This window comes from Bombus huntii, chromosome 2 (assembly GCF_024542735.1).
Source record: "Bombus huntii isolate Logan2020A chromosome 2, iyBomHunt1.1, whole genome shotgun sequence".
Taxonomy (NCBI): Eukaryota; Metazoa; Arthropoda; class Insecta; order Hymenoptera; family Apidae; genus Bombus; species Bombus huntii.
The window spans coordinates 4,873,020-4,897,757 of NC_066239.1; the positions used below are offsets into that span (position 1 = coordinate 4,873,020).

General features: G+C 32.8%; 5 protein-coding genes across 5 annotated transcripts; 3 read left to right on the top strand and 2 right to left on the bottom strand.

The window, feature by feature from the left end:
* Window positions 1-1,123: 1,123 nt before the first annotated feature.
* Window positions 1,124-11,771, bottom strand: LOC126878074 (uncharacterized). The gene is made up of 3 exons (XM_050640497.1): window positions 7,896-11,771; window positions 7,141-7,580; window positions 1,124-5,885 (listed from the first exon to the last, which is right to left on the bottom strand). The coding sequence occupies exons 1-3, from the start codon at window positions 7,896-7,898 to the stop codon at window positions 1,937-1,939; spliced, it is 4,392 nt and encodes a 1,463-aa protein (XP_050496454.1). The 5' UTR covers window positions 7,899-11,771; the 3' UTR covers window positions 1,124-1,936.
* A 1,560-nt stretch (window positions 11,772-13,331) lies between these two features.
* Window positions 13,332-16,810, top strand: LOC126878083 (uncharacterized). The gene is made up of 5 exons (XM_050640513.1): window positions 13,332-13,497; window positions 14,488-14,571; window positions 14,694-15,048; window positions 15,515-15,705; window positions 16,101-16,810. Exons 2-5 carry the CDS (start codon window positions 14,500-14,502, stop codon window positions 16,170-16,172), a joined length of 690 nt encoding a protein of 229 aa, XP_050496470.1. The 5' UTR covers window positions 13,332-13,497; window positions 14,488-14,499; the 3' UTR covers window positions 16,173-16,810.
* Window positions 16,800-22,452, bottom strand: LOC126878082 (uncharacterized). Its single transcript, XM_050640512.1, has 6 exons — window positions 22,392-22,452; window positions 18,188-18,468; window positions 18,006-18,112; window positions 17,578-17,821; window positions 17,295-17,493; window positions 16,800-17,209 (listed from the first exon to the last, which is right to left on the bottom strand). The coding sequence occupies exons 2-6, from the start codon at window positions 18,284-18,286 to the stop codon at window positions 17,133-17,135; spliced, it is 726 nt and encodes a 241-aa protein (XP_050496469.1). The 5' UTR covers window positions 18,287-18,468; window positions 22,392-22,452; the 3' UTR covers window positions 16,800-17,132.
* On the top strand, window positions 18,720-21,375 carry LOC126878078 (intraflagellar transport protein 52 homolog). Its single transcript, XM_050640507.1, has 6 exons — window positions 18,720-19,183; window positions 19,269-19,486; window positions 19,567-19,675; window positions 19,782-20,064; window positions 20,143-20,391; window positions 20,465-21,375. Exons 1-6 carry the CDS (start codon window positions 19,044-19,046, stop codon window positions 20,732-20,734), a joined length of 1,269 nt encoding a protein of 422 aa, XP_050496464.1. The 5' UTR covers window positions 18,720-19,043; the 3' UTR covers window positions 20,735-21,375.
* A 98-nt stretch (window positions 22,453-22,550) lies between the features above and the next one.
* Window positions 22,551-24,197, top strand: LOC126878080 (nuclear transcription factor Y subunit gamma-like). The gene is made up of 5 exons (XM_050640510.1): window positions 22,551-22,731; window positions 22,898-23,030; window positions 23,107-23,574; window positions 23,650-23,823; window positions 23,906-24,197. The coding sequence occupies exons 1-5, from the start codon at window positions 22,709-22,711 to the stop codon at window positions 24,077-24,079; spliced, it is 972 nt and encodes a 323-aa protein (XP_050496467.1). The 5' UTR covers window positions 22,551-22,708; the 3' UTR covers window positions 24,080-24,197.
* Window positions 24,198-24,738: the final 541 nt, after the last annotated feature.

Sequence of the window (24,738 nt, forward strand, 5' to 3'; positions counted from 1 at the left end):
TTAACAGAACACAAATATAATTTACAAATACAAAATTCTAATTGTAAAAATTGATGAAATGTTACATTACTCGTAAATAATTCCCTAAATAAAATCATCATTTTTATAAAACTTTAAACCTTTTTATTTTCCATATGTAAAATTTATTTATATTCACACATATATATAGATATAGAAATTTTTAAGTTCGTCCTGTTAATTTAAGTATATCATCGTAAAACATACATATGTACATTATTATAGGATAACAGTAAAGATTACTTGAGACACAAATCCTATTAAAAGTTTTCAACGTTTCTGGACGAGTAATGTTCGAGCATTTAGATTGCTCGTAAAGTATGGGCGGCATAAAACTATCTGATTTCACTATACACTGTTTCTCGTTCTACATTTTGTCCGCCGGAGACTGTCCGTCTCTACTGCAGTACAACGTTACTCCATTAATACTACTAGACTAACTATATCTTTAGCTTCGACCAATTTTTATTTCGACCAACAATTCGCGTGAATCGTAAATGCAATTTTGTTCATACAATCGTAATTACATATATCGTTTGTTAAAGTCGAACTTCCTTTTTGAAAACAAAATTTATCGAGTTAAAATTGTATAATTTAAAATGTTCAGCTGCACATTCAAGTTCGAACAAAATATCCACATTTGATTAAACGAAATAAATTTGAACCACTTAATTTTTTATTTACAAAACACAAGAATTTGAATGCAATTCTATGAATGACAATTGAATGTTGCTGAGACTGTTAACATTTTTAATAACTAACACTTGCTAAAAACATCGACAGTGAATTGCTACAAATTTGTTACGTAATAAATTATATATCAATTCGTTGTATCAGATTAGATCGTCAAGGTCCTCGACTAAAATGGATAAGAAAAAAAAATCAATGATATCGACTGCTTAAATCTTTCACTAGCTGTTAGGAATCGACTTGCATTGTTACAAACACAGTGTAACTGGGGTGGGCACCCTCTCCGGTGGTTGCCAGGAAATATCGATCTGGCTAGAGGGATGCTGCTGCTCTCAATGGTTGGTCTACAATACTTTATCTCCTCTTCGGGGCCGGCACGCCTTAAATAACTCGGATTTCACTGTCATTTTCATCGTGGTAAGTGATAACGTTCCAGCAACGAGTACTCTCCCTCGAACGATTCTTTGCATTTTATCGTTACCTTTCTATGGTGATTGCAATTGTTTTTTCGCCGTGAGAATCGTGTTTGTACTGAATTTTCATTTAGATGCATATTGTGCGGTGAATTTTATTTTTAAACTAATTTTGTCACATTCTACAGATTAAATAAAACCGAACTCCTAAAGATAGATTTAGAGAGTGATATAAGAGATATTGTGTATGATGATTGTAAATCTTGCATAATGTTATTAAAAATTACTATCACAATCAGTATCGTGTAAAAATAATTGTTTCCAAGTTTTGCGACTGAAATAAGGTAAACGTTAATTGTCTTTGTATGGCAAAAATATATTATAAGTAATATGATTCAAACAATTATTAAATATAAAGTAAGATTGTTTAAATCATTGAAATGTATTATGTCGTACTAAAATATCGTACAAATTTAAAATTCTGTAACAAAAGTGCAAAGATATACGCTACTCTTTACAATCTAAATAGAATATCTAAATATTCAATCAGACACATTTACAGCCTAACAAAAATCGAAAGAAAATTCGATACAGTACCATCTGTCTTTTATATTTCCAAAAAAACAATATATTACACCAATGTATCTAAAATCCATTTTTCTCCAACTAAACACGACAAGGTATCAACGAGAAAAAAATCTAATACAGAACGCGGTATAAAGTCATCCTACCCTCGACCCGATGCTTAACACGTTATTTTATCGACCACGATCGCGTCATTAATCAATCAACTACTTTAAATCGATCCCCCTTTGCTACACGGAGCTCGAATTGACCTCGTAAACGTCATCCGGCCGTAACCTCTTCATTAACGAGTTCTTCACACTCCTGCACAACGTCACGTATTGCAGCAATTTCAGCCTGAAATCAGCATCCAGCTCATTGACGCGTTTTTCATAGTCACTGAGAAAATTGACGAAATTGTTTTCTTCGTCGCGTCTCCTTTCGAGCTTCGATAATCGTTCCTCGAAGGATCTCAATTTGTCGTAGCATGTCTTATCCTCTGCGTCCATTCCTTTCCGATTTTCTTTACGCTCGTACGAGCTTCCGGAGAAACCACTCTCATAGTAACTTCTTCTGGCATAGTTTCTCATCGATTTTATATCGGTAGACAGATTTTTTATTCTGCCTTGCTCCTTTAAGTCACGATGTTTTTGACGAACAAGCTTCTGGCTCAAAAAATGATCGCCATCGTCTTTCAAAAGAAACATTCTCGTCGAATTCAAGGACATGATACTCGAACGATTCTTCTGCTCTTTGTTATTCCAAGAAGAATTAACAAGAAATCTTTCCCCGTTTCTACCCTTCCATTTGCTTCTTCTAATTGTTTCTCCTCGTTCGCCGATGAAATCTTGCGTATCGGTTAACTTTGAATCGTATTTCTGAGACCTTGAAACGTTAGCCATCCTGATCCTCTTAAGTATGTCGTTACCTTGTATCATTCTCTGGCATCTTGCTTTAATAATGTCCCCAAAAATGTTTTTATCTTTGCCCAAGCAACTTCCTTCGGTGAACGTTTTCTCCGCTTCTCCTCTAGCTTCGTATCGATTTCTGGTAGTAAAAGGACAACGAGTCGAGGAACAAGACTCGCGAATTATTCGACCGCCGTTCAATTTTCCGCTCGAAATGCTGACAAGGTATCTATCGTTCCTCAGAAACGTTTTCGACGTGCTGGTCCCCTTGTCACGTTCTTCCAGCAGCAATTTTCGGAGTTTCTTACGAATCAGATATTTGATCCGGTCGATGGCTGGAAAAGAGCTGCACAGACTTCCAGGAGCCATCGGTCCTCGCCATAGACGATTTTTATATCGAGGGACGATCGGAACGTCTTTCTCGTTTGTTTTCTCTTTCGAACTATGTTTCGCGCAATTGACTCGAGGGACATTTCTCATGGAATAGGAAGGTTTACACGTGATGGAGTATATCGACTTCCGGTGACATTTTGTTGGAATAACTCTTCGACATGGCGATCTGGATTTTCCAATTTCTTGGCTTCTTGCACGATGATTTTCATTCGGCGAACATTCTTCGTCCGTCGAGGAGTTCGATGTGGAAGAAAACTGTTTCATGTTCGAATTACAGAATACGAACAAGGATTCAGTGATCGGCGAATCCTTAACTTTGGAATATGTCGAGAAGTTTGGAGGATTATCAATAAACGTAGTTTCTTGGTCGCAAGGACTCTCGATTGAATTTTTTTCGCAATTACCAAGACATTTTTGTGAGAAATCTGTCGAATTGTTATCGGTCACTGTGGAAGATTGATCGTGAATCGAAGTTGTATTTGATTCAATATGAACATTCGGAGCCATTTTAAATTCAAGATAGTGAAGATTAGAAGATTCTCTTACAGCTTCCGAAGTTGTTGCGTTTTCTGTTATAATGAGATTTAATGTCTCATGATCGTTTAAATTAGCAAGTGTTTTATTGGCACAAGTAGAACGTTTGTTTGCTTCAACGTTAATTTTTTCGACAGACGAAGGATTTGGAAGATCTTCGCCGCAGCAGGAACACTTCGTATCACAGCTAAGTTCCATAAAGCTGGAATTTGACGCGCAAATAGAATCGGCGCTATATTTTTCTTCTACTTTCAAAATAACTTTTTCCTTTTCTTTGAAACCTAAACTGCTGATTTCTTCTTTAGATGCATTTTCCATTTGAAAAATATTTTGTTTCGATTCGAAAACACGTTCTTCCTTCCTTGCGACTTCTTTTTCTATTCCTAAACAGGAAGTATCCTTTGAAATACGATCTTCTAGCTTGGAATTATTCTTTCTCGTCTGCGAAGTGGATACTTGCAGTTTCAAAGCGTCTTCGTTTAAATGACAGAAGCCCTCTACCTTTGTGTTTTTATTATCTAAGTCTTTTGTTTCTGATGAACTATGATCGACGATTCTATCGCTCGTGCAGAACGCATCGCAGGAACATTCCTCAGGGTTGCAGCCTCTGGTCGTCGAATAACCTTTCCTAAAGACACCTTCCTCGAAGCTATCCAGAGAACAGTCACACTTAATATCGTATAATTGTATCAGATGATTCTCAGAATCTTGTATAGAATCTTCTACAAATCCATCATCGCATATTTCGATTTCTTTATTTACATCCACCACTTCTTCAGTTCTACATTGTTCCTTCTCTTCTTTTTCTCTGTTTAACGACGTCGACTGGTAAAGCTTTTTGTCAGAAATTTCATTATTATATTTTCCAGGTCGTTCGATACCAGTTTCGGCGGAAGTCACGGTATCCTTGTCTTGTGAATTTATTAAACCCGAAGAAAGCACGAACTCCATCTGCTTTTCTCCCTCTCCTGCCCACGCAAGATTAAGCTGCTTCTCTTTCTCCTCCTTTTCGATTTCATTCCCCAACGTAGAGCTTTGTTTTGCTTCCATCAGACTGTGATTCGAGCAAACAGAATAAAAAGCAACGCGTCGTTCTTCGAATTCTCCGCTACGTTTCGCCACATCTTCGCAGCAACCAGCATTAACCGGAAGTTCCATCGAACGTCGAGGCTCTCCGCGTCGATCCCTCGGATTCTCGCGGCTTTCAACGCTCCCAGTGTACGAAACGCGTTTGTGAACGTTGCTACAAGTCGGAACTCGAGCAAGGAACCATCTAATCTTCGAGCTTTCGCCATTCTTGCATGAAAGATTCAGGTCTACGCGACCAGGTCGAATCTCGCAATTCAAGTGTAACTGTTTGATCGTTGAATCGTCCAACTTCTTCAGAATGTCGTTCATGCAAGAGCAAGCGTTGTTTATGTCTTTCTCGAATCGTTTCCTCATTAAAATTAGACAGGAATCTGATAACGATGGGTCAGCTTCGAACAATCGAACGATCAACTGACTCGATTTACAAGGCAACGAAAGATTGGACACATTTAGTGGACTTCGAACCTTAGAACGGCTAGTGTTCGTTGTTCTATGAATATAAATCTTTAATTTGGGCTTTTTGGAAGATTTAGTTCGATCGCAGTCGCATTTCGCTTTTGCGTCTGAGCTTTTTAAATATTTTCTTCGTGGCGAGGGCTTAGGAAAGTTGGAAATGTCAGAAGTTCCTTTCGGAGCGTTCAATGTGCCTGGGCTTGCTTCGAAAATAAAGTTTATATTTCTTTCACTAGTTTGCGCGTGTGCGAATTTTGCATCGCCTTTTGTATCAGAAGCTTCTTTTGGATGGTTCGATGTGCTTGGGTTCGCTGTGAAAATAAAGTTTATATTTTTTTGACTAGTTTGTGTCTGTGCGAATTTTCTATCACATTTTGTATCAGAAGCTTCTTTCAGAGGGTTCAGTGTGCTTGCACTTGCTTTGAAGATAAAGTTTAAATTTTTCCGACTAGTTTCAGTCTGTACGAATTTCGTATCACAGTCAAACTTTACCTTCAGACCAAACTTTTTTAAATTCTCCCTTCTTGAACAACAGCTGGTATTATCGAACGTGTTTGAAATATTTTTGCGCGAGTTTACTATATTCCCATTTGGTTCCAAAATCACCTCGAAATTTCGACAATTGATTTTTACTTGAGATTTCGTGCTTTCGATTGTTCGATTGCAAACTGAACTGCAGATAGAGTTTGTTCTACAGCTACTGTAAACGGTTGACGATTCTTGCGAAATTGAACCGACTTCGACGTCTAAATCGCTGCCGGATCTCTGTTTTCTGCATTGGTAAATTTGTCGACTTGTTTCTGGATGTACGCAAGTGGCTGTTCTGTAAAATAGTATTTGGATAAATTAGTCTTAATAGTGACTCGCCTTAAATCATAATCATTCGATCTATCTAAATACGTACATTTTATACACATTTTTATTATATACATTTTTAAATTCATTTGAAATTTCACCAATATAATCACAGTAGTCGATAGACTCGTTACAATGCTAATGAGATTTTTAAATGTTTTGTATAATATACACACGAAAAGTTGCTACAAGTCCTTGCCTTAAATCATAATCATTCAATCTATCTAAATACGTACATTTTATACACATTTTTATTATATACATTTTTAAATTCATTTGAAACTTCACCAATATAATCACAATAGTCGATAGACTCGTTACAATGTACCATATTTTATGAAGAAAAACCATACTTTATGAAGAAAACATGAATGGACAGACCGCAGACCCCAGATGGAGATACAACATGGCCCTCCCCCGGAAAGACACCAAAGACAAACACAGAAAAAACACAAAAAATACTGGTGGATACAGAACCCATAGCAAAATAAGAGAAAACATCAAACCAACAGAACACAACTCTGACACCGCATAACACAGGTGTAAAATTGTAAATATTGCAAATATTTGCAAATATTGTAAACACTTGTAAATAAACCTGTTTGACACCCCCCCCCCAAAGTCACACAGCACCCAAAAAGCAAGCTACCGAAGCGTCCTGTTTTGCAACCAAGTTTTCAGGACAGAAAAAACAAAGACAAAATCACACAGAAGCTCCGCTCCCCCAGCGGCTTAAACCTAATAATCATATTAAACACGAAAAATGTAAAGCGCCGACACATATCACAGCATGGCTACGTCGTACCGTCGCGTATCGGTACTTTTGCCAAAAACATCACTACAAAAATTCACCGTTTATTGTGAACACCAAAAGGTATTTAAAAAACTTGTATCTTGGGCTTAATAAACATAAAAAAAACTCGTTACAATGCTAATGAGATTTTTAAATGTTTTGTATAATATACACACGAAAAGTTCCTACAAGTGTTCGAATACTTTCTAACACTGTATATATCTTTCACATCCGATAACAGAACGAACGCAGGAAATCTCGACGATGGTGAGATAATCATTTTCTAAATCGGTTCTTCTAAATTCCCCGTTATTTTCTTACACTTTGCAAAATGATTACATTTAAAAGAAAATAATTGCATTTGCGAGAGAAGACGATTATAATATTTCCTTCTATCGCGGTACGATATATCGTGAAAATACACACTCACGCGCAATCTTGGCACAGCCAGTAGTCCTTCTCGTTGATAAACCTCCAGACGTTCATGGTCTTCAAGGCATTCTGCTCGGCGGCCAAGGAATCGGCGTCTAATTTATTCGACCCTCTGTTGAGAATGGCCGGATCTGCGAATTGTGTCACTAGGCCATCCTTCAGCAGAAATTCGATCGTGTGCTTAATCATTTCCTGCCTGATATCCGTGTCCTTGGCAGAGACGTCCAAACGGTCGGTCCATGCGGCGACCATGTTCAGGAATTTCTTCACTCGTGGAAATCGTTTTGCACAGTCCGAGTTCGACTCGCAAACAAACTCCTCGAGCATCGCGCGAATCCTGTTTTCCAAGCTGGGACCCAAAAGTGGTTTGATCCTGTCGAAGCACGGGCCGAGTTTCGCGAATCCCAGGACTCCATTGTTGCTGATGCAAGATTGATTCTAGGATATTGTTGAACGTGAATGATTAAAAAAGTAGCACGTATACATGGCGTTTAAAAATAAATATCCGCAAGCCACTTTCTTACTTTCGACAAGACGTATTTTGATTAGAAAATTAGGAATAAATTGAGTCGCAGTAATTGTATCCTTTATAATAATCGTTCATTCCGAATTTGTTATCATTTTATCATACTGTCAGAGAGCGAGAATGCATACAATTACACAATAGTTGACTTTGATCGGAACTATCGTTCGATTATAGAGACAAAGTTTGGATTTTGAATTAGAAATGTAAGGATGAACAATGTGACATACCATTTTATTTTTGCTGTTTCTCTTTTCATTTGTATGATTAACTTGTATGGAGTGTGTTTAAACAGAATGTAATGAGGTTAGCCGATAGATCAATGGTGTTTCACGTTACTACAAACGTTTGATGAGCTTTGTATCGTGCATGCGTGATTCCTTCGTTCGTATCACAGGAACACGTGTAGTATCTAATTAGTTGCCACATGATCCAGGAGTTTCGATTTGTTTGGAACCGATATTTTCCATCTCGTACAATGCAAAAGCTTCGATTACAGCTTGAAGTTGACCAAATATAGAAACCTTTAGAATTAGTATATAATATAATATAATAGAAAAACCTGTGGAAAAATCTTGTTCGGTAATTAGGATGGAAGAATATAATATTTAACAATCTTGCATAAAAAAATAAACAAATAAAAATAAAAATAAAGTATGAGATATGTCCACGGGTTTCTTAGTCGTCCCAAAAGCCCGAAAATTGATCAATTACAGATTCTTCAAAAGAAGGTTTATGGATAAACTAATTTCGGTCGTACGAGTTAACTTTGTTAATTTGAAACAGAGGGTCAGCTAGGAAAATCGAAGACCGAGCAAATATGCTAATGTGCTTTGGCTTAAGTGCAGCTCCGCGAGGGTCCTTTCAAACCAGGGACAGAGATGAAAGAAAGGAGGGATGCTGTTGCGGGAAAGAGCCGTGCGAACGAGCGAAAAAAACCCGGCAGCGTTTCTACTGACCTCGCTTCGAATGACAGATGCAATTACCGACAAACAGATATTGCGGGTGGAAATGCGGAGTACGTTAAATCGAAGAAGAAAACAAAGAAACGAGAGGGATAGCTTCTGAAGAAGCGCGAAGCTTTAAAAAACTTTAAAAATGAAAAACTCGAAGGAAGAGAAAAATAGAGTGGGGCGAATGTTTTGTTGATGAAAATAAAAATTAAGTGAGGAAAAGAACAGCAATGGAACGAAATTATTAATAGAAGGGAATATAAATTAGCTAAAATTAGTTAAAATTTAGTGTTTCGATAATTCAAGATTTATGAAAAGCTCGGACGAGTTACAGGCAATTTTTAGTTAAATGTCTCAATCGAGTTATGATAAAACAGATCGTTCGGATTGCGGAGAAGTAGGGCATCGAATTTCTACTAGAAAGGCATTAATTCATTTCTACTTGAATGTGGAATATGCAGAAGCAAAGATAGGAATTCCTCATGACTTTCCTTCCCTCCCCTCAATTCCTTCGTTTGTCATTCCCCTTCATTCGCGTACATTCCTTTCCTTTTCTCCTTCTTTTCCTTCATTCACAAAAAAATAAGATAAACGAACTGGTGATCCCAGGAAAGGTGAAATGTAGGCGAAACATGTGACTACGTCATCATCGTCAAAAATAAACCGACGTCATACGATATTAGACAGAACCCCTTAGAACTAAAGCTATCTTTAAACTCGCCACCTAAAACTAGAACTAAAAATCGAAGAAACTAAAAAACAGGTCAGGCTCGAAACAGAAAGTGAAATAGAACCTCCCACGTTCCTTAGGAATAAGCACACGCAAGCACGTAGTCCGAAACGAAGAAACAACCCACATAAAACGGAGCCGAGTGCAAACCGAAAGGGAAGGAAGGAGCAAGAGTGTGAAGAAGAGGACAGGGATGGAGATTCGCGCTTCCAGGATTCAGGGTGAGATGGTTATAGCCCATTCACACAGTGGCTCCGTGGAGATCAATACTCGTGACGGCGAGACACAGCGTAACAACCCCACGCCACCCACTCTTCGAGAATGCTACCCTCCACGCACACGCTAGAAAAGGTTCTGGCCTATTACGACACGACTGATCAGCGTGAAATCTAAAACGACTAAATATACAGCGATCGTAAACACTCGATTGAAATGTTAAGCTATAATTCGTTAAGAAGTATAGAAGATGACCTTTTACTACTGAAACGTCATTCCTGGACATACAGAGAAAGATTGATAAAGATATTGTGATAAATCCTAAAATTGTAGGTCTCTCGACTCGTTGTTACTCACTCTGCGTACTGAGACGTTAGCCTAGATGCTAATGATTAGGTTACTGATCCTTGATTATAGGAAATAAATTAAAAGATACAATGGTCGTTTTTTATAAAGAGTATTTCTTTATTTTGTCCAGATCGAAGGAAGGCACGTCTTATGTTTCAGATCGAAATCTTAAAGATTGACCGTTAGTAAGAAAACGTAAGGAAAGAATATCGGTGTTTACTCATTCTAAACAAATGGTTGCTATCTCATTCTCCTATTTATATTGCAACCTATGTTTACGGTAATTTATTTTCAATATGTTGAATACTTTTTGCTGTTGCATACTACACACCCGCACTCATATCTCGTAATAATCCAACACCGATTTATATGGTTTTATACGAAATTGATATGAAAAAATATTGTATGAAATATTCTAAGTATAATTAAGGTATTGGCCTTCTAGATTTATTAAAAATTGATTAATGATTATTATTACTATTATTAATAATTATTAATGAAATAGATTTATTAAAAAAGGATTAGATAAAATAATTTTCTACGGAAATTCTACTTTCTTAATTATATTCTCAAAAATATGACTATAAAAATTAGTAGGCTATTGATAACAAAGGTGTCTCAAAGTATTACGATCACTGTCTGAATAACGACACCTTCCTAGCAACGTTAGAGTGCTATGGGCCTCTAGCAAAAATAAGAATTATACATATGCGTTGTTCTAACAAGAACAGTGGTCGCTAATAACCTTGATAGTTGATGACTTTAAATAATAAAAGCGGAAGGAAACAACCAGAAACCACGCTCGTTTGAGAAAACTGGATTATTCACAGTGAACAAATCGTGAAACGATGTGTTAACACGTTACACTACCACGAAGACCGCCGATAACATGAAATAAGCAGCACGTACAGAGTTGATAATATTGTCTATACTAGCAAATATAGAAAATATTCATCGCGTCTACTTTTTACCGTTTCACAAATATTTGCAACATGAAGTATTCCACGTCATAAATGTCCAATATCATAACGCACACTTCCATTTTATTTATCAAATAAAATCTGTAACACATGTTCAAAAGTAACATGGATGGAAGCGCAACTTGTGCACGAAAAAAGACATAAAACTACCCTTTCGTGACGAAGAAATCTATATCATAGATATATATCGAGCATAATATTCGTGACGGGGAAATGGATGGAAATAAAAAGTCATCCCTTGAATTAACGCGCATCCCTCGTACGTTTTGGTCATTTAACTGCCGATAACATTTCTATTGACGTACGTGACGAGCCCCATGCGTTTTGACGCACCAGCAGGGAGACATTTGCAGAGTTATCGAACCATTCGATATCGAATCTCACGTTGAAAACACTTATTTGCGCTTTTTTATCGTTAATGTCATCGTAAAAATTGATTTTCATAAAATTTTACCTTCATAATTTAACGATGATTTAATCTATGAAATAATAAGCAAACTACCATTCTAATTTTAACAATTCGTGATATAAAATTTTAACAATATACAATTTTGTGTAAAAAATAAGAAACGAATTTAAACTTATATTTCTTAATTTTTAAACGAGGTTATATTTTTTTGCATAATTAACTTGGATAATTTTGTTTTTGTTTAATATAAACAACGAGTGAGATAAATTTGTCAACTATAAAGAACTGAGCGTAGGGATGACTAAAGGTATAAGAAGTTGTATCTGATAATAAGATAATTCTTCGTTCATCTCCTTTATCTTCTTAGAGACAGGTAATCTTCTGTTCCTACACCTTTCCCTCCTCTGTGTAATATTTCCGACATTTTTTCCAAAACATATAATACAAAACATAATAAATGGATTATAAAATTATTAGTAGATCGGATGACTATAAGATAAATAAAATAAAATTATATAAAGATCTTTCAATAGATAGTAAGAGTAAGATTTATGTTTTCGAAAATTATTAATATAAATTACTGTTAATTATTATTTAAAAAGAAATTTTCTTAGAGAAAAATATAGATAGAAATACATGATCACATAACATGGATAAAAGAAGTCGTTTATCAAAACCTACTTTCGAGGTATTAGTTTCCTAAATTATTGATCCAATTACTGGAGCGTGCCGCGTTTATTAAATCAAATAAGCATTAAAATATGTTATCAACTAGAAAATAAAATTTCCTCAACGTATAAAAACCAATTGACAAAGATACTTATCCAGCGATTAAAAATACATAAGAAATAGTTTTAAAATTTAGTTTTTAAAATGAAAAAATACATCAGATTCCAAATGTTCGTACGTATAAACCTGCACTAAATAATATAAGATAGAGAATAATTATAATTGTGTTTTTACAAATTTTTAATTATTTTATACTATTCTTAATTAAATTCTTCGTTCTTAATCAAATTCGACTACACGATAAAGTTATACATATTGCGTTACAAGTACGCAACTATTCGTAAATTTCGTATGAACGCAAATAATTTGCGATTTATTCGTTCGCTATAACAGAATGATTTGTAGACAAGACGAGATGTTCCTCTTGCGCGAGAACATGATTCAATAGAGAAGGTAATTTTCGTTGGTGGACGCGGAAACACGGTAGCAATTCGATTTCAGAAATTGAATTGGAAGTATGCAAAGCGAGACAATTACTAATGGACGTTTATATACGACCATAATGAATGCTTGGGGTCTTTTGATCTCTGAGCCCTTGTTGATGTCGTCGTTTCCATTTTGCATTTTAGTCCTTCCATCAACTGTGTTCTATGAAAGCGTTAGCATCTGTGCAACATGGATTTCGTCTTCTCAACGTTTCTCAAAAAATTTTTCACAAACTTTCTTGTCACAGCAACGTTCTTTATTTATTTTTTCACTCGTTACTCTTCTTCCGAAAATCTTACAGAAACTTAACTAAAACATTCTCTTCGGAATAATTTTCAAAAAAAAGTTTAAAAACTAACCGAAAGGATAATAATAAAAATAAGAAGTTTTCTTTTTACAAGCCCTATACAAATTACAGTAATAGTAGAGAAAGAGTAAAATTAGTAACGAGTCAATAAATAAAATGCAAATATCGAAGAGAATACGACAAGGCCACGACCTATAAAAATCTTCTAAACACCCACACCAAAAAGAAAATACCAAAACCCGGAGAAAAATTCCAAAAGGCTGCCAAAAATTTGCGCATTCCAGAGTCTGAAATTCCATGCTTAGCCACTTCATTCATCGAACGGCGAGAATACCTCGGTCTGGTCCAGGAATTAACATGGAGCCGGTGAGCCACAAACTCTCATCCTTAATAGCAGAAACCACGTCACGAGGCTCGGTTGTGGGCCGACCTTTGCTCGTAACACGGTTTTACGAATGTGGGTTGCAAAAGAGGATCGTAGGTGGTACAGTGGCCGATGAAACCGGGGGGAAAACGGCGTGGAAAGCGTGGATCAATACCTCGATTCCGCACGAGCACAGCGCCGCTTCCGGTTGGCAAAGATACCTGTACTCCCGAATCCGAACTCTAACACTCGCGAAATCTACTCGAGAATCTCTTCGTCGTCCCATCTTGTGATTCTTCCACGATTATTGGTAAGTTTTGTTATTCGTTACTTTGCTCAAGGAGCTTTTTTATTTATGCGTTTTGATACAACTTGGAATATTTGGACGAAAAAGCTAAGTTGAAAATCGTAATGATGGAAATTATGAGAAAGGTGGCTTATTTTCTCGAGATTGGGTGGATGTGAGTTGATGATCGATAGTGTTGTTACTTTTTATTGGATGTATTACATGTAAATGTTTTGTTGATTTTTAGAGATGAAATTATTAAGTGTGAATGAAGATTGAGGGAAAATTATTTTGTTCTTACGTAATGATATGTATAATGATTTTGGTAGGTACGTTATTGCTTTGTAATTTCTGTATTTAATTATTGTAAGAACGTACTTTGTGACAGATTCAAATCGAATAATTGTCCAACTGAACATAGTATAAAATACAAGATCAGATTTTAAAATTATTTCTTATATAACACTACTTATATGTATATACTATTAATTACATTAGAGTGATTCGGAAGTCAGGAACTAAAGTTGAAGACGTATCCTACTTATTTTTAGAAATGAAAAATGTCAGATCATTCGAATTTACTTTCTTATATTGTAATTATATACAAAATATATATATATATATAACTATATCTTTTTAATTATCAATACGATAAAATTTTCATCCTACCAATAAATTATTGAAAATTTCTTTTTAACAGTGTATAATTTTTTATAGACAGATCATTTTGTTTTCTAGAAAATATCAACACATCATCTATGTTTGGATACCTTTAAAACTTTTCATAAAATATTGTATGAAGGAAAGATTTTATTAGTTGCAAAAGCATATTATAAATAAACGTAAATTAAAATAAATGATTTATTAAAACTTAATTACCTATCTCCACTCAATCATTCTAAACAATTAACTACAAATTAATCTAAATATTTATTAGTATTACCTTACTTATTAATATTAACCCAAACATTTCATTCATATAGGACATTAATTGCCACTTTTTATCTATTCCAGCTATCACACAAAATGTATTGGGTCCTGTGTCTTTCCGTGGCTGTTACTGTTCAAGCATCGGTATATTTGTCTCCACCACTTAAGGTAACATCTTGCCTATAATTCTACTTATTTTTAATATACTTCCTATATCAAAGTCTTTTCACTTGATACTCCATATCTTACGCCTTTAATTTACTAATTTACTATTTATACATTAATTTTAGGAAGAGCAATTGTTAACCGATACTCTTCTCCGAGAGCTGATCAATCAAATGGGAAGCGAACTGGTGGATACAGCAGATTCTTATCTGGAGTATCAAGACAAACCGAAAGAAATTCCTATGGAATTACCTGCTGACTATGATGGTATAGACACTTTGAACCCCAATCCTAGCATTCGCGATCAGGAGTACTTGCAACATAGCACGTTATGGAGTCACCAACGTGTCAATAATAACGATAAGGTGGATGATAGACAGAGAATTAAACCTGGAAGCATAAAGAATATCAAGGATGAGAAAGAAAATGCTTTGCCTGCATATTGCACACCACCGAATCCTTGTCCGGTTGGATATACGAGTAAGTGATTAGTTTCTTCTCCAGATTGCGATAGTATAAATAATTCGTAAAAAAATGTATAACGTTTCCGAAAGTAACCGATATAATTTATTTAACATATTTGTGATTAACCCAACTACGTCCTCTGGATCATTATCAACTCAATCGAGTTTCTTTTATATTAAAAGATCTCTTGAATTTGAGGAAATTATGAAAAATACATTATAGATAGTACATAATTTCCTGCTTTAATTTTGTGCTAAAATTTTACTTAAAATATTAAAAATCTTTTTGTTTGTCAAAACAAAGAGAATTGGAACATAAATATTTGAGGAGCATAGCAGTGTTAGTGAAAGTCAACGAGATTCATACTTATATTAATAGAGCTATGATTAAAAGTATTATATATTATATTTATTATAATATAATGTATATGATGTATTTTATATTAGTTAGAAAATCTAATCGGATTATGCTTATTGTTCAGGTGAAAATAATTGTATCGTGAATTTCGAAAATACAGCGGCATTCAGCCGGGATTATCAAAGCGCGCAAGATTGTATGTGTGACACGGAACACATGTTGGATTGTCCAGTTGACTCCGCAAACAGCAACAGTATGCCAAGCATGCATATCCCAAACTCTAATTTCAACCAAATCGTCGATCAGTTCCAAGCTGTAAGAGATATGTTTAATTTTTTTAAATTGAATTATCTGATCAAAGCGATAAAAGGATAATGAAAAAACCCTTAAATAATCGCTAAACTTTTATCTCTACGTTTTTCTTTAATCGTTAACCTTGTTTTCTCTATCTTGAATGCACCTAGAAATAATAAACTCTCGTCACAAAATTGTAAAATGAGTGAATTTTATGTGACGTTCGGAACAGAGAAAGTAATAAATTGTAAATATATTTAAAACAAAGAATAAACAACGTTTTCTTTTTCAAATTAAACTTTTAATCTTTTAATTTGAGTTATTTTATTTAAAGTTTCATTCTTATTTTAATTTTCGGTTAATTACACACTAATGTAGGTAATAGATTTTATATAACGTTTAATATATTATTTCAGGAAGAAAATCCGTTTTTCCGAGGTGAAAAGTTGCCGATCGCAGCGAAGAAAGGTTTAAATGTCGTCTATTAAAATACCGGGTATATTCCACTGGAGACTATTAAGATGCAAGGATTGCGGAACTTTACAGTATTTTAACATATATCAAAAAACATCCTCAATCGAAAGTGTGATTCAGTAAAAGGAAAAACACAGAGAAGCATAAATGAATCTGCAGCTAGAACAGATTTTACATAATCTGGAAACCTGGTGCTAAATAAAATTACATAAATATTTTAATATTATATTACTAATTTTAATGCAGAGTAATGACTTCAAATCAGTGTACATATATTAAACAAGAGATATATTAAATATTCTAAATGTGTTATGTTTTTAAGAAATATATATATTCTGCTGCTAAAAATTAATTACTAAATTTCTATTAATCCACAAATTCTCTAGAATCTAGAATATTATTGCTGTTTCTCAAGATAATAAGTATTGGCAATTATGTTTATAAATGTTAGATAATTGATCTATCTGTAAAATATATTTGTAATATCTTTTTTTCGATAACATACTTAACGTTTGAGCTACATCTGGTAAGATAAGAATTTTAGAAATGTATTATGTACTTATGAGTTGTACTTTATTTTCACGGTAATGTAAAATCAGGTATTATCCCTATTATTTACAATATTCAAAAATATATACGTATTTTAAAGTGATGTATTGCATTTATTTCTACACATACAAAATATGTAAACTATGTCAAGAGCGTTAATTTAGCATATTATATATTTATATCCTATATCATTTATAGAGTTTTTATATAAATTATAAAATTAATTTACTGCACAAGATCCATTAAAATTTCTTCAATAATTGCAAACATGAAGCATCACTGCAATAAAAGTCACTACTAATATATAAGTTAAGAAGTTGATCAATTTGAATTAAATTAAATCAGTTAATGTATAGTAAATTTGAATTGTCCTCATACAAATCGTATATTAACGTAAAAAGCAGCTTAAAATATTGAAAATTCTGTTATTGCTTCCTAAAACTTTTCAGTATTGGATATATATTGTTTAGTGCATCCTGTAGTTCAGCTCGATTCTTTGCTCCTAAAATGTTATTATGTGTATTTAGAATAATCTTAATAATAAAAAAAAAGAATGATTAAAAAGCAACATTTTAATTCATTCTCACCTGTTAATACAATTTTACCATTTACAAATATAAGCAATACTACTCTTGGTGATACCATTCTATATATAAGACCTGGATAAAGCTCAGGTTCATAACTAGAAAATTGACCATGTATATGATTTAAATTTTCTAGTTTAATCGGAAATTTTAAATCACATGTAGCAACTATATTTTGTATTTTAAAATTATAAAACTTGACCTGCAACAACATATAATAAAAATAAAATATTATTAATTTATCACTTTCTCGTCTATTCAGCGTACACTATATAATACTTCTTACCGTAAAACCTAGCTTTTGAATTATTCTTGCGAACTTCCTTGTGGCTAGAAAAGAGTCCTCTTCACATCTGGCTCCTGTACACACTAATTTCCCTGAATGAAAAATCAATGCAGTAGCTCTAGGATTTCTAATTCTCATGACCAAACCCGTAAATCTTGCTGGATTATATTCAGAATTTCTCGTCCTTGTATTTATATACATAAGTGGTAATTCTATGCCTAAATTGACTGTAGAAACTACATTTCTAAAAGAAAAAGAAGAAAGTTTCGCTATATATCATACATCTATTTTTAAATTTTAAATAAAATAATAATCATTTTTATTTAAGGGACATTAAATTTATTTATCCCTTATAAAATTTATTCACACATATAAAAGGTAATTTTTATGAAAATAGGAAAGATTTGTAATTCTAATAATTATATTACTGTAAGCATGGTTCTATCACTTCTTTTGTACTATTAGCTGGAGTCATTGGATTTATCAGTGATTGGGGGTTCAAATTTTGTGATGTACTTGGTCGCGGAACATTAGTCTGAAATAAAATATAAGAGTAAAAAGAAGAATATAAGAATAAGCGCACACTGTATGAACATATTTATTAATTTACCGTTTGCGGTGGACCCATCAAGTTATCCTCCCCGGCATTTTTTGCAGGGTTACCGAGTAACCTCTTTAACTCATTATCTTCTTGTACAATCGCAGTCATTTTGTGTGAGTTAACTCTTAAACGAATACAAAATGCTTACAATCATGCGAATCACCAACCATTTTGAACACTGCTCACAATTATGCTGTCACCTAAGACGCCATCTACCTTACATGTAATCAGCTGATCTTTAGATGCATTTTGTCCATTCATGAAGCTTATCGTATTTACATATGTATTACCTGAAATTACATACATACATATACAATTTGTAAAATATCTGTAAATCTGCTCGTAATTGTAAATTACAAAAAATAAATGACTCTTTTATTTTTAATTTAGATGTGTTTGAATTTTCTCCCTATTTCTCCAAATAATTTTTAATATCATTTTCAAAATTATTTTCCCTCTGAATCTAAGTCGAATAATTTTTTTATAAAATATGAAAAACTTAAAACGCTTAAACTTCCTTTTTTTTCCAAAATAATTTTACAAACATTTCCCAAATGTAATAAAAATAATTAAGATTCATTTTTTATGTTTATTGTTTAACTGTTTAATAGAATATTATGAATCATTGTAAAATCAATGTTTTTTAATATATACGGCTCTGATGTATATCTATACTGTCAACCAATTACATTTAAAAGTTTGATATGTTTCTGGTTGCCACTAACAACGAGAAAATAAGTATATATTCCTAAGTAAATCTTTGATTAATAATGCGATAAAAAGGGTAATAGGGGGTTATTAAGAATCGTTTTGAAATTTATTTATTGATACTTATTCGATTCATAATAATAAGGTGACAATCACTATGAGCTCAACTTTTGGCGGCAGTGATGGCAACAATAATTTAAATGTCATTATTTTTGATGCGTCAAAAAATGAAAGGAAAATGAACGAAGAATTTAAAATACTCCAAAGGAAGTTGAAATCAAGATGGAAATTCGTCGAGTAATGCATCACTACTTATATATTGTGGTTATACTTTAATTTAATTAAAAACAAGATACCTTTAACAATTATTGTTATTTTTCAGAAACAACGATATTTTAACAGAGGAATTATTATCGACGTGCAAAATATTAGTATTGCCTGGTCCACAAAATAAATTTACAGAATTAGAAATAAATTCTATTAGAACGTTCTTAAATTCTGGTGGACATGTTTTAGTTATGCTTGGCGAAGGTGGTGAAAAAAAATCAAATACTAATGTAAACTTTTTATTGGAAGAATTTGGCATAATGGTGAACAATGGTACTTCACTGTAAAAGTCTTAAATGAAAGTGAAATTAAAAAAAAAATTTACATACTCTTGCTTATTGTTTAATTTTTAGATAGTGTTATACGCATGAGTTACAGTCAAACGATGCATCCAAAGGAATGTTTAATTTCTCAAGGAATGTCAAATAAATCTATATTTTTAAGAAATAGCAATGAATACATGTAAATCACATAAATACAAAATATTGCTTGATTTATTTATTTGATTTAATTGGTTTACTACACAAAAATGATAATAATAATTTATTTTTAATCTATCTTATTTCAGAGATATGAACTTTTTGTATCCATATGGTGCAACTTTAAATGTAGTACAGCCATCAATAGTTGCGTTATCAAGTGGATCACTAGCAATTCCAACAAATAGACCTATTTCTGCTTTTCATTATAATGAACACAATGGTGGAAAGTTACTTGTTTTAGGTTCTTCAAGAATGTTAACCGACACATATATTGAAAAAGAAAAAAATGATTCATTAAGACAAATGATCTTTGACTTTTTTGAATCAAAAGATATTGTAATCAAAGAATCTCAAATGGATGATATAGATGTAAGTTTCTATATTATAATAGTTACTGAAATTCAAAATGATTATTTATAGTTATCAATGACAATATTATTTATGTAGTTCTGGGAATATAATTTTATACCAGATATAACACAACAAGCTGATAATCCAAAAGTATGCACTCAAGATATGGATATAATGGATAATCCTCGTGATTATACCAAATTATTTAAACATCATCTTTATTCAATAAATTTAGATATGATACCAGTTTGTATAAAGGCTTATGAAGTGCTTGGCGTAAAACATGAACCGCTTAGTCTAATTCCACCACATTTTGAGGCCCCATTACCAGCCACACAAGCTTCGGTAAAATCTATTATTGTTTATTAAAATTATTCATCTTAAGTAATAATTATGACATAAAAATTTATTTATGCAGGTATTTCCACCAAGTTTCCAAGAATTACCACCACCAGCTTTGGAATTATTTGATTTAGATGAAGCTTTCAGTTCTGATTTATTGAAATTATCACAATTAACAAATAAATATATGGCAACAAAAACTTTATCTAAAGACGTGGAATTAGATCATTACATTCGTGAATTTGGAAGTATTGTTAGAATAAGTACTTCTGACACCCACACAGCTAAAGAAGTATTAAATGCTGTTTTTCAAAGTATCTGTAGCTACAAAGCTATGCATGAATGAGAATATTAGACAATTGTATATATTGTGTATTTCTCGTCCTACTTTTATAATATAAATGTACAGATATATATACAATTGAGAGATTATTTTTTACTAGTTAAAATCTTTAATTATCTTTAATTATATTTAATTCTTCCTTATCGCAAAATTTAATTTCATAAAAGTAAAAATTAGAGCAATACATATTTATTGACTTTATAGCACCTAGCCTCCAACCTAACATCAAAAAAAAAGGTATGACTGAATTTCTTGATTTAATCTTTATGATTTGACTATTTATTCATATCTAATAATCATATTACATTCCTCGTCAAAAAGATAACCCAGGTATGCTATCTTTAATTTCACAATGACATGTGTAAAGTTTTTCGTCTGTAATCTATAACATCAAAACATTATGAGGTTTAATGTGTAACAAAAACAATTATTTTAAGAACTAAATGATAACACATGTACAATAAGAAAATAATAATCAACATAAATTGTAACTAACAACAATTACTTATCAAACATATATACTTATTTAATAATGGGTACATCCCCCTTTATTTTCTATTACTTCTATTATACGATTTAGTATCGATATATATAGTTTCTGCATATAATTTTGACTCAACGTATCTCATTCACGTACAATTGCATTTTTTAATTCTTGTACATGTTGATATTGCTTTCCATTCCAGTATACGCTGTGAACAAGTTCTGTCCAGCAATTTTCAATAATATTAAAATTACCGTCGTCGAATTGCTGACATTGTCTCTTTTCTTGTGTCATAAAAATAATATTGGAACCCATCAGAACCATCCAAATTGAATCTTTTTCGTCTAAAAATAGTACCCTTCTTCATTTCTTTTTCCAATGCATTCTTTCTTTTGCAAAGCGTAAACGTTTTGCTTTGTATTTCATAGTTAACGAAACTTTCTTTTTCAATTTTAGCCTCTTAATATCTTTGCAAAATAGTAGAACTCGACGAACACTTGAAACACTGGCACTAACACTAGATTTTTCCATTATTTGCTTCGTTGTTAATTGCGAGTTGGAAGCTATATGCAAAATTGCTTGCTTATCACGATCGGATAATGATGACGGCCGACCAGTACTTTTTTTTTGCCATAATCTTCAACATTTTTTAAGAAATTGTGTATTACTCTACGACTTCTTCTTATTACCTTCGATATTTTTGCTACTGATAACTGTTACTGTTTTAGTTCAAGAATTTGCTTTTTTTCAGACTCGTTTAATTATTTTCCGCGTCCCATACTTACAAATTTATATAATATTGTACTGTAATCTTTACTCGTTGATAGATCATGAACTACTGAGCAATTTCTAAACATATTAACAGAGTGTGTTATCATTTTGACCTTAGTATGGATTAGTTTTTCTTTGTTACGCACTAAACCTCATAATATTTTTAATTATTTTCAACGAACCGCATATTCTGAGCTCATAATGTTTTGATATTATACATTACAGATAAAAAACTTTACACGCCTCATTGAGAAATTAAAGATATCATACCTGGGTTATTTTTTTGACGAGGAGTATATAACGAACTTTAAAAATAGATGAAGTTTCATATTTAAATGATTTTATCCTCATTTGTGCACAAATCTCAAAATTAAGAACTACATAACAAACAAAGTGTGTACCGACCAGACTTGAGTGAAACAGAGGATAAGCTGTGAAACAAATACATGTTGCATCCTAACACCTCGTCTAGGAATATATACATAAACCATGAATCTGCACATTAGTGCCATCTGTCGTCGATATACTAAAATTCAAAGTAGAATAAAATTGATTATCATGACGGTATAATCACTGGTACAAATAATAATTGTCTGTGAATTTGTTGAGAATCAACAAACTGCAACATTTGTAGTTTACATAGTGGTAACCTTTAGACGACAGTATGATTTTCATACTTTAAAATATTTTGTTTTATATCATTTCAACAATATTTATAGAGGATGTCGGTATTCTTTGTAAATGCGTAAGTAAAATTGTTTATTTGTATATTATTAGGTTATGTGGCTCTTTTTTGTAAGAAAAAAGTAACACATTATTTTATAAAAATATAGTGTATTGTATATTAAATATATTATAATATTGTAATATAAATGAGTGTATTACTTATTACTTTATATATGCTTATTTAGCAACCAAGATAGTGAAGTTGAAGGTGATTCAAATGGAGACTTACAAATTGCATCACCTGGTAATTCTGAGGCTCAACAGGCTTTGACTCAGTTTTGGCCTAAAGTCACAGAAGAAATTAAAAAGATTACTACGGTAAATAATTTCCATTCATATATGTTATAATATCATTATTACATATTCCTATTTTTATTTACTATTGAATTCATAGATGGATCTAAAAACACAATCATTGCCATTGGCTAGGATAAAAAAGATAATGAAACTGGATGGTGATGTAAAGATGATAAGCGCTGAGGCTCCTATGTTATTCTCTAAAGCAGCGGAAATCTTTATACATGAACTAACATTAAGAGCATGGGTACATACAGAAGATAATAAAAGACGTACTCTCCAAAGAAATGATATAGCAATGGCAATAACTAAGTATGATCAATTTGATTTTCTAATTGATATAGTGCCTAGAGATGAATTGAAACAAAGTAAAGCACAAACTGAAAGTACAGTTCGTACTTCTATGAACTCAGATCAAGTACATTACTACTTTCAATTAGCACAGCAACAAGCCTCTGCCAACCAAAATGTACAAAGTAGTAACGCTACTACACAACCTATACAAATTGTACAACCTTCTACTGGACAAATACAAACAATCAACATTGGTAGTCCTGTAGAACAGGTATATATCTTTTTGTAAAATATTTTGATTTCATTAAACAAAATTATATTTATTAATCGTATACTTTAATTACAGGAAAGTACAACTGCAAGTACAGCACAAACAGTAACAGTGCAGAATCCACAACAATCATCAGGTCAACAGATTATACAATTACAGCAAGCTCAACAAACACCTACAACACAAACGGGGGGAATACAAATTGTACAACAAATTGTAACACCCAGTGGAGAAATTCAACAAATACCAGTATGTATATTTTTTAGTGACTAATACGAGTTTGTTATTAATCTATATATGTTTATTTATTCAATTTCATCTATGATTTTAGATACAATTAACGCCTCAGCAACTTCAGATGATTCGTATGCAAGTACAAGGTGGAAGTAACCAACCAATCATAATTCAAACTGCTCCTATACAAGCTCAACCTCAACTGATACAGGTTGCGCAAGGTGCTCAAGCACCCGTCTTTCTACAAGCTAGCGGAACTGACAATGAGTAAATATTAATTAGTTTTAAGGAATATTTAATATTTAGTACTATATAATTCTAAACAAAGAAACCAGATGAAACAATAAAAATAAGTTTGTATGGTAAGGAATAAAATCTTTTGTAAATTATTCCTAAAAAGAGCGTTTTATAACTTATTTCCTTATTAAACCACGATATCGTAAAAACAAAATTAAATATTAACAAATTTATGAATCTATATATTTCATTTAGATGGGTTTAAAATTATAAGCTTATACCAGAAGTGTTATATGGTTTAAAACTTAGCAATTAAAGCATTTTTCGATAAAAGTGAAATTTTGTGATCATTTAACTACTTGGAGAGCTGTTTTCAAGAACGAATATATATCGCGGAGCGGTTATAAGATGCCGATCGAAGGATTGTCACTGAAGCGAAATGAAGTGAATTGAAGCGAAGTAAAGTGAAGAATAAAGATAAGCAGCCAACGTAAGATGTAATCTGATTCGTACGTCGCGTTCCTTAGCCGCTGGCTGCTTCGCATGGCTGAGCTTAGGACTGGCTGGTGCAACTTGTATTATGTTTCACGTTGCTGCGGTTCTTGTCTGGCAAGTCTTGAGCTCGGAGCCTTCAACAGTTCCGAAACGTCATATAGTTATAAATATATTGAAATTTATCCACTTGCAAATTGT

Excerpts from the sequence above, each read along its gene's own strand:
- LOC126878083 (XM_050640513.1), top strand. The coding sequence starts at position 14,500 with ATGTATTGGGTCCTGTGTCTTTCCGTGGCTGTTACTGTTCAAGCATCG. Across the intron at positions 14,572-14,693 it reads ATTTGTCTCCACCACTTAAG|GAAGAGCAATTGTTAACCGA; the intron begins GTAACATCTTGC and ends CATTAATTTTAG. Across the intron at positions 15,706-16,100 it reads TCGTCGATCAGTTCCAAGCT|GAAGAAAATCCGTTTTTCCG; the intron begins GTAAGAGATATG and ends ATATTATTTCAG.
- LOC126878082 (XM_050640512.1), bottom strand. The coding sequence starts at position 18,286 with ATGACTGCGATTGTACAAGAAGATAATGAGTTAAAGAGGTTACTCGGT. Across the intron at positions 18,113-18,187 it reads TGATGGGTCCACCGCAAACG|ACTAATGTTCCGCGACCAAG; the intron begins GTAAATTAATAA and ends ATTTTATTTCAG. Across the intron at positions 17,822-18,005 it reads GTGATAGAACCATGCTTACA|AAATGTAGTTTCTACAGTCA; the intron begins GTAATATAATTA and ends TTTTTCTTTTAG.
- LOC126878080 (XM_050640510.1), top strand. The coding sequence starts at position 22,709 with ATGTCGGTATTCTTTGTAAATGC. Across the intron at positions 22,732-22,897 it reads TCGGTATTCTTTGTAAATGC|CAACCAAGATAGTGAAGTTG; the intron begins GTAAGTAAAATT and ends ATGCTTATTTAG. Across the intron at positions 23,031-23,106 it reads AAATTAAAAAGATTACTACG|ATGGATCTAAAAACACAATC; the intron begins GTAAATAATTTC and ends TTGAATTCATAG.
- LOC126878078 (XM_050640507.1), top strand. The coding sequence starts at position 19,044 with ATGAGCTCAACTTTTGGCGGCAGTGATGGCAACAATAATTTAAATGTC. Across the intron at positions 19,487-19,566 it reads TGGCATAATGGTGAACAATG|ATAGTGTTATACGCATGAGT; the intron begins GTACTTCACTGT and ends TTTAATTTTTAG. Across the intron at positions 20,065-20,142 it reads CTCAAATGGATGATATAGAT|TTCTGGGAATATAATTTTAT; the intron begins GTAAGTTTCTAT and ends TTATTTATGTAG.
- LOC126878074 (XM_050640497.1), bottom strand. Across the intron at positions 5,886-7,140 it reads TGGCTGTGCCAAGATTGCGC|AACAGCCACTTGCGTACATC; the intron begins GTGAGTGTGTAT and ends ACTATTTTACAG.